Genomic DNA, 9,225 nt, shown 5'->3' on the forward strand with positions numbered 1-9,225 from the left:
GCTTTAAGGTCCCTTCCAGCACAAACCAGTTGGTGACTGTAGATGGCACGGACCCAGCCCGATGGACTGCTGCGTGGTGGTGCAGTGCTGCCTGTACCAGCCAAGTCTGATTGTCCTGGTGTGGGGCTGGTGTCATGCTTACCGCAGGGAGGGCTCTTTGGCTGTGTTGTGTGTGCTGGTTTGTGTTGCTAGTGGCAGCCTGGAGGGCTTGGTCAGCCTTCCATGGACGGGAATGGAGCTCTGGCCCCTCCCATTGATAGGAACAAGTTCTCTAGAAAGCGGGCAGATTTAGAAGAGATTCCCACCACAACAAGTGTTTCTGAGGCTGTTTATCTTCGTGTAACTCCAGAGGCTGCAGAGAGGCTGTATCTTCATCTATAAGCTATGGCTTGTGCTTTGGGGTGTCCAGATTTGGAGGGGCAACTGGGCTCCAGAGCTATGCCCCAGCATTGCTGCTTGGTGGTGTTAGCTCTCACCACCCCTAAAAACAGGCTGTGCTGTGGATAGCAGCAGGGTCCTACTGTGTGGCAGTAGGGCAATGGGGAAGGGACATCAGTTGGTAGCACTGAGCTGGTGCGGGCAAAGCAAGGACCAGACCTTGCCATGGAGGTGATGGGTGCTGCTGGGAAGGCTGATCCTGGTTGCTTTGCTTTCCATTGGGCAGGAGAAGCTTTGTCATGGCTCCTTCATGAGGTCACCCAGTGGTTTTGGCTCAAAATGACCAGAAGTCCCCAATAAGGGTGGTGTGGCTTCATCCCACTCCATCCTGGCACCCATCCTCTGTTGGAGGGGGTCATTTCTGCAGCCTCATCCCTGTCTCCTGCAGATGCTTATAAGTGTCTGCCCTGGGATGACCTGCCCAGTGTCACTTACTCAGCTGACAGCAGAATTGGGTGCTTTAATCCCTCTCCATCTGCTTCCTATGTGACTTATTCCCTTTATTGCTGCAGGAGAGCACCAAATCAGCCTGTTTCTGTGGGCAGAGCTTTGATTGATAGAGCAGGAGGAAGATGTAGTAACTCAGAGGAAATTGCCTTGATTTTTCCTTCATTATGAAAGAAGCAGGAGGATGTTTTAATGTGCAGACATGGGACATGAGCACAATACAATCCCTTGTACCCCAGTTGTGCTGGGACGGTAGCGGGGAACTAATGGGACTTGGATCTCTCATTCCATGCAGGATGTGTGACCGCAACGGTGGCCGGCGGCTCCGGCAGTGGCTCATTGAGCAGATCGACAGCAAGCTCTACCCTGGGCTCATCTGGGAGAATGAGGAAAAAAACATGTTCCGCATCCCATGGAAACACGCTGGGAAGCAGGACTACAACCAGGAGGTGGATGCTTCTATTTTCAAGGTAGGGCCAGGTGATTAATGTGTTATCAACAGATCCTGAGCTCTGTACTGCTGCTTTTCCCTATGCTGACAGTGCTGCTGGTGGGAGATGTCCATGCTGTCTATAGGTTTTGCATTTCCAGCCATTGCAAGAGATGCTTCCCCGCACACATTAGTCTCCCAGTCTCTTTTGGGGGTGTTTATTCCTTTTTGCCAAATATTGACACCAGGTTTAGGTTTGTTTCCAGCCCTGATCTGACTCGAGGAGGAGCTGGATGTGCTTGTAGCCTGCTCTAAACTTCTTACCAGGATATTCTTGATAAAAGGCTGGATTTATGAAAAACTTTGCAGGAGGGAAGGAAGTTTTGGATTTCACTGAAGGGGGGATTTCCAGTTTTGGGGGAAAACTGGAAAATTCCATCCTGAACCGAAAAGGTCAGGCTCTTCCCCAGGAATTCCCTTCCCTCTGCCCCCAATTCCAAGTATCTGTACTGGTGAGCAAGTTCACTTTCATGGCAGTGACCATTGGTTAGCAGCTGGTTCAGGAGCACTGAGTTATGAGGATGACATTGAATTCAGGTATCTGAAAATACAGAAATATCTATTAAAAGTAAATATGTGTATAAAAAGAAAAACATTTGTCAATCTCCCTTCACTGGTAAAATGTATTCTTCCACCAAAAGCATGTTCTGATTTTACAAAGAAAGCAGCTTTCCTTTATCAGCCAGAAGCTGGAAAATGAGGTTTATTTGATTTTTAATTGAGTTGCTATCAGGTCATTAGAAACACCACTGCTTTAGCAGCAATTCCTCACATCCCCAGCAGCTCCTGACCTGTAGGTGCAGAGGTGAAGCCACATATGATGATCTTGACTTCTGCTTTCTAAAGCCTGGGTGCTGCAGCCCTTTCTGCACCTGGGAGCACCACTGGGGCAGGTGGTGCTGCTCTTGTCCCCATGCTCGCACGTGTCTGCAGTCTAGGAGCACACATGGAGGGTTATTCTGTGGTTGCTGTTGCTTTGTTTTAGGCCTGGGCTGTTTTCAAAGGCAAGTTCAAAGAAGGTGACAAAGCGGAACCGGCCACATGGAAGACGCGGCTGCGCTGCGCTTTGAACAAGAGCCCTGACTTTGAGGAGGTGACAGACAGGTCCCAGCTTGACATCTCTGAGCCCTACAAGGTCTATAGGATCGTGCCAGAGGAGGAACAGAAAAGTGAGTGTCCTGATAAATGACTGACCTTTGTTGGTGCTGTGAGCAATCACGGACTCCTGCTGCTGATCTACATCTGAGCAGAGCTTCCTGGCCAGCCTCTGCTCTTTGTGCCATGGTGCTTTGGTTGTCCTGCTTTCCACATGTCCTCTGTGTCACTATGGTGGCAAGGAAGGGAAGAGGAAGGGCAGGCTTTTATTCTAGCCACCTAAACAGCTGCTGAGGAAACAGGGGATAACTACAGCATCATAGAATCATAGAATAGTTAGGGTTGGAAAGGACATTAAGATCATCTGGTTCCAACCCCCCTGCTGTAAGCATCTATCCTGTAAAGATGCTGCAGAGGCCAGTCCAAATTGGTTCCCCACCTTGATGAAGGTACTTGGGCCCCAACTTTCTGTCCTCCCAATGCCTGCCCTGGGTGGACGTCAGGGAGCTGCAGTCAATCTCATCTCTTGCAGCAGTGATTAGCAGTAGTTACACAGAGAGCAGTTGCTGCTGTGATGCCTGGTGCAGCGTGGGTCACGCTAAAGTATATCTCATTGTGGTTGTGGGGGTGTGTGCTTTTCCTTTTAAGTGTAAAATACATGAGACAAGAAGTGTTGCTGTCAGGAAACCTGTCTTTAGCCTCTTGGCCCCCTCCAGCCACATTCATATGGGGGATGTGCTGCTGCTATGCAAATGGCACTGCAGGTTCCCACCAGCAGCATGACTGTGCTTGGGGTGGCTGGTGGAAAAAGGAGAAGCAGCAGCCCTGGTCTCTGGGGTACTCAGAAAAACCCCAGCCCTCTCCTCTGCTCTAGCTCTGTCTCTGCTACTGGCCAGACTTGATTTGCGTTGCTGTTGGTCACCGTGCAAGGGGGCAATGGCTTGCAAGATGGGTTTTCCAAACACAGCTCTAGAGGGGGCTGCGAGCCCCCCTGAGGTGCTGTTATGTGGCTCTGCTGTCCTGTGGCTCTCGGTTTTGTAACTTTCGTGGGGTGAAGGGTTCCTAAAACCCAGTGGTGATACAAGCAGTAGCTCTGTGTGTATGTGTATGTCCTCACTGCATCCTGGCCTCCCTTTCCAGGCAAAGCAGGCATTGCCAGTGGGAGCAGCCTGAATGATGTGATGGAGATGGACTGCAATTCCTCTGCAATTGATGACCTCATCAAAGAGGTAAGCACTCACTGTGGCTGCAGGGCGACTTGGCTGGAGGTAGACTCATGTCCAACTGCCTTCCTAAAATCCAAACTGCAAAGCACCGAGGAGCAGCACTGGGTATTGCAGCTCATTCATGTGAGCCAGCACTGGGGCATGGCTGTGATGAACAGATCATGCTTTTGATTTGGGTCTGGGCCAGTGAGACCTTTGCTGGTGGATGGAGGCTGTTATGCAGCTCGGTTTCTCCTTCTTGGCCATGTTGCATCAGGCTGCTTCTGCTCAGTAGCCCTTGAGGGTGGTGTTTGAGTGAACAGCCTTAGGAAGGCCAAACTTGATCTTTCTAACAAAATTCACTGGCATCCTGCTGGCGTTGCCATTTGGACCCTCTGTGAGCATTGCCAGTGTTTCAGTGTAAGGCAGTGGCTGCCTGAGGCATTGAACCTGCTCTGATCTCAGTGTCTGCTGTCTCACAGCCTCCCTGTGTAGATGAATACCTGGGGATCATCAAGAGAAGCCCCTCACCACCCCAGGAGACCTGCAGAAACCCCCCAATACCTGACTGGTGGGTGCAGCAGCCCAGCCCTGGTAAGTAGGTGATGTCTGGTGTCTGTCAGGACTGAGATTTACGGCTAAGACAGGAGAAAACATTGATGTGTTATGGACAACAGTCGTATTTAATCTTCCTTATTAATGCTTTAAGTAGTAATTTTGAACACTGTGCTTGGTACCAGGCACCCAACCAGGCATTGCATGTGATTAAATCCACGTAGGAGTATTTATTGTTCTGTAGAAGCTGGGAAGCCTGGAGAGGAAAACCAGGGGCTGGTAAGGGGAGAGGAGGGGATTGGGATTTGAGAACTGGGCATGTAGGCTCAGCTCAGCTTTCTCTCTACCCACAGCAATGCCATTGATGAACGGATACTCCAGCTATGAGCAGCATCATTCAGGTAAGGCAGCTGCACAGCTTGATTGCAGACTGTGGCCATCAGATGCCTCTCTGGGGCTTGGCCTCATGTGTGCAGTGGCTCTGACTCTGCTCCCTGCCTTGGGGGGGGCTTTGCTTTGGGGGTGCTGCACCCTCCTGAATATCCACAGGCTTTGCGTGCAGAGCAGGGTCACATCCTGCCTTGTGTTCTGTGGCCACGGCCTAGGTATGGAGAGTTACCCTGGGATCAACCATGTCTTTGGCAAGGGGAGATCTGCCTGCAGTAAGGGAAGTGTGGAGCAAAGGCAGGAGGAAGGGGTTTGGTATGAGGAGCTTTATCAGCACTGCTACCAGGTTGAGTGCTGGAGATGTCCTCTAGCAAGGTGCTCAGGATTGGAACAGGCTGCCCAGGGCAGTGGTGGAATCACCATGCCTGGAAGTGTTCACAAACCATATAGACGAGGCCCTCGGAGACATGGGTTAGTGGTGGCCTTGGTGGTACTGGGGTAATGGTTGGACTTGATGATCTTGAAAGTCTTTTCCAACCCAGTTGATTCCATGATTCTAAGTAGAAGGTCTTCTCCATCAAGTGAGACTCGCTCCCGTGAAATTCTGCTGCTCTTTCAGGGTTTGTGCATTGCAGCGAAGAGCAGGCAGGGTTCGTCTTCCCCTGATTGTCCATTCCCGTCATTCCCCAGGTTATTCCCAGATGGTGATCAGCTTCTTCTACAGCGGGAGGCTGGTGGGGCACATCACCACGTCGTGCAGTGAGGGCTGCCGGCTCTCGCTCAGCCAGCCCTCCAGCCATGGTGAGAAGCTCTATGCCCCGGATGCCCTGGAGCATGTGAGGTTCCCTTCTGCTGATGCCATCCAGAACGACCGCCAGAAGCAGATCACCAAGAAGCTCTTTGGGCACTTGGAGAGGGGTGTCCTGCTGCACAGCAACAAGCAGGGCATCTTCATCAAGAGGCTGTGCCAGGGAAGGGTCTTCTGGAGTGGGAACACCATGGTCTACAAGGACAGGCCCAACAAGCTGGACCGGGATGAGGTGGTGAAGATATTTGATACCAACTCATTCTTCAGAGGTTTGTAGGAGCATTCCCATCTTTATCCACTTGGGAGGGTTGGAAGGGAGCCTTGGAGCACTTTGAAGTCATCTGTGCCCATCACTGGTGGGTTACCCAAGTGTTCTGAATGAGTAGATGATGCTACAAGACCTAGGAAGGAATAATCTGATGTTTTGTGTCGCTTGGCAAATGCATCCCAATTGGAGGCTTTGCACAACAAAGCACCTTCTCTTGAGCCCGCAGCTTTCTTCTGTGGCAGGGTGCTTGGTCCCAGGGCTGTGTAGCAAAGGCTGGCAGACAGCTTCCAGCTGTTCCTCTCTCCTTGCAGAGCTGCAGCAGTATTACAACAACCAGGGCCGCTTCCCGGACAGCAGAGTCATGCTGTGCTTTGGAGAGGAGTTCCCAGATGCAGTGCCGCTGCGGTCTAAGCTCATCCTTGTCCAGGTATGGAGGGCTGCCCTTTGGAGCTCTGATGCTGGATTTCCCACCTCGCCTGGACCATATTGCCTTTTCTTCCCTTCCACAAGTAGGGCTCTAGCTTCATCCCCCAGAGCCACGGGTCATTTGGGTGCCTGAATTGATGGGGTGGTGTGGCATGAGTATCTGCATATCCACAGCCTCCCGAGAGGTGCTTGGGCTGTTGCTTGTCAGACTCCTTGATCTGGGTAGATCATGTTTGCAAACAAAGGTCCCAAATAGAAAAATCTTTCTTTGAAGTGCTAGGAAATGCATTCTCTTCCTTCTGTTCCTGCCTTTTGGCACTGGGACCTCTGCCCTCCCGTTTGGGAAATGGTAGAATAAAACCCTGGTATGGTTAAGGGAAAGCTTCAAGCTGATCAGCCAACAGATATGGTGAACAACCATGGTGGACAGCAGTGGGGTTGGGAAACCTTCAATAGAGTGAAGGAGGAGATGGGATGGGAGGGGCAGTCCCCATGGCTCTGGCCAGATAGTTCTCCCTGGAGAAGCTGGAACAATTCTGGGACGTCAAAGCCTTGGGGCAATGACAAAGGTTGTTTCTGGAGCCTGCACCCAGTGTTGGGTTCCCCTTGGGCCAGCAAGGCTGTGGCAGCAGGGACGTGGCAGGGGGGCACAGGGAGGGTGCTGCGTCTGCCCTTGAGCAAACAGACCCACCGAGCCTGTGAGGTCCTGATTTCACAAGTTCAGAGACTCGTCCTATGCCTCCTGCACAACCTTCTGCCTCGGTCACCACCTCCTGCTTTGTGTGTCTGCACCAGCACTTTGCATGTGCTGTGTCCTACCTCCCTATAGCTCTGCTCGGGGAGGAGCTCTTGTGACCGCTCCTATTCTAGATGTATTTGTGCCAAGGTGGCTTGTGGAGTTGGACCTGTTGGCCTGTCTGGACCTGGATACCCATGTCTGGTGGCACAACGACTCTGCTGTATCTCTCCCATCCCATACTCTACTGCTTGGGCTGGTGTGGGGGGACAGCATCAGTGGGAGATGCCCAAAGAGGTTCTTCTTCATTTAGTGTCTTCATGAGTTCTCTTGTGGTCTTCATGACTTCTTCTTGTGCAGGTGGAGCAGCTGCGTGTCAGGCAGGTGGTGGAGGAGGCTGGGAAGAGCTGCAGCAGCAGCCCCGTGCTCCCCATAGCTGATGAGACGCAGCACGACCAAGTGTACAGGATCTTCCAGGACATCTGTGCGACACACCAGCGGCCGCTCTTCAGAGAAAACCAGCAGATTGCTGTCTGAGCCTCCTTCTTTGCAGTTGTAGTGTGGTGGTTTGGAGTGATACAGACCCAGTCGGGTCCTCTTAGTTCCTAAATTCCCCTCCTGGAAAGTTGGCTTTTGTCCTTTGCTGTTTCCAATGCAGAGCCTATAAATACAGCAGTAAAAATTGCTGTGAGACAGTAGGTTGGATGCTCAGCATCCATCCTGCCAACATGATCTTCACTGATAGAAATGACTTGTACCCAGCAGGGTAGTCCCAGTACTGTTGCCTATAGCTAATGGCAGGGGGGAGGAGGGAGTGGCTGTGCCAGGGTAGGCTTTGCTTTGTGTTGTCTTTGTTCATGGCCAGTCAAGCAGATCCAGAAATTAACAGCTATAACGCCCTGCTCCAGTGGTCTGCAGCTCAGGCCTTGCTGAGAATAGCAATTTGGTAGGAGGCAACTCTTGGAAAAGCCTTCAGATGCTCAAATATAGGAAATTCTTTCCATAAATCAGCTTTTTCCACCCAAAGGCTCATGCCGATAGAAGCCAGGGGATACCTTCCAAGGAGAACCTTCTCAAATCCTTCTTTATTTTTGCTATCTGTAATGCCAAAGTATTTTGAGATTTGGAAATGGGGAGATTATATATGTAAATGTTGAACATAAGAATTTAGGAATCCTAATTTTTTCCTAACCAGAGACAGAGTTTATATAAATATTATATATCTTTTATTTTCAAGATCACAGCATAGTGTGAATAGTTTGGCTTCACCCTCCCAAACGCATGTGTTAGTCTCTCCCAAGCATGACCAGGCAGTGGCACCCATGTGTAAATCCTCATTAACATCCTTTGTGGGTTGACACAAAGCATGTTCATGCAGCTGACACAAACCAGGACTGTGCATGTGTACGTGCTACAAAGCTGCCTATTTATTTTATGCCTGAGGTTTACTGAATTTTTTTGTATTTTTTTATCCCCCTGCAATTAAAGTGCTGTATTTTGTATCTCTCTTGCAATGTGGTTCTTGGTTGTGATGAGTGGGAGCTCAAATCTGATCGGGGGAGTCTGGTATCTCTGACTTGCTCCTGCCCTGGTCATCCCTATAGTAAGTAGGGTCTGTGTTAAGCCTTTGCTGTCACCTCCCTCCTGCTCCATAAACTGCCTGGCTTCATCTCTGGGGCAGGAGGGAAAGGAGCCAAAATGCTGTGATGCAACGGAGGGAGGTAAAGGGTGTCACTTGTAGAGCCTTCATTGCAGGGGTGTGAGGATGGATCCCTGCTCATCCTCCACTGCCCTGAGCTGGGTGATGGAGACAGTTATTTGTGGTTCTTCTCCCATTATTGCCTGTTTGAGTATTTCCCCACTGTCCTTTCCATCCAGCTTTCTCACAAGGCCTGGTTTAATGGGGATGGTGGTGTCTGGGGAGAATCAAGAGCAAAAAGGGAGTCATACCACTGTTGAATGAAGTCAGTGTTGCAGCAGGGGAGGCAGAGCATCTGCACCCTCACCTGCCTTCACATCAAGGCTGTGTTAGGAGCAACAAATCAGGAGGCTCTGGAAGGGCTGTGAGGACCAGGTTTGATGTGTCCCCTTGCCCCCTGCAAAGGACAAACATGAACTCTGGCTCCTTCCCCATAGCAGGCTGTGCCATCTGCTCTGGGTTAGCCTTGCTAAAGGGTGCAGGCATGGAGGTACCAGTCCTCATGGGGTGACACTGGTACCCAAGGTACTGGGGGATGTAGGCGCTCGTGAAGGCAGCTGGAGGCTGAGTCTCCTTAGGAGATGGTTGCAAAGCTGCTGTCCCTGCTTGGGTGAGACCTTCCCAAGTGTGAGTGTGTGGTGAGGGCGCATTTAAGATGACTTGCACACCTT

At 50.9% G+C, this 9,225-nt stretch overlaps 1 protein-coding gene across 1 annotated transcript; it reads left to right on the forward strand.

The window, feature by feature from the left end:
• The first annotated feature begins 1,181 nt into the window (after positions 1–1,181).
• IRF8 (interferon regulatory factor 8) lies at positions 1,182–7,392 on the forward strand. The gene is made up of 8 exons (XM_010023799.1): positions 1,182–1,355; positions 2,361–2,544; positions 3,611–3,699; positions 4,158–4,269; positions 4,584–4,631; positions 5,308–5,694; positions 6,005–6,120; positions 7,216–7,392. The coding sequence occupies exons 1-8, from the start codon at positions 1,182–1,184 to the stop codon at positions 7,390–7,392; spliced, it is 1,287 nt and encodes a 428-aa protein (XP_010022101.1).
• The last annotated feature ends 1,833 nt before the right edge of the window (positions 7,393–9,225 follow it).

This window comes from Nestor notabilis, unplaced genomic scaffold (genome assembly GCF_000696875.1).
Source record: "Nestor notabilis isolate BGI_N333 unplaced genomic scaffold, ASM69687v1 scaffold27591, whole genome shotgun sequence".
NCBI classification, from domain to species: Eukaryota; Metazoa; Chordata; class Aves; order Psittaciformes; family Psittacidae; genus Nestor; species Nestor notabilis.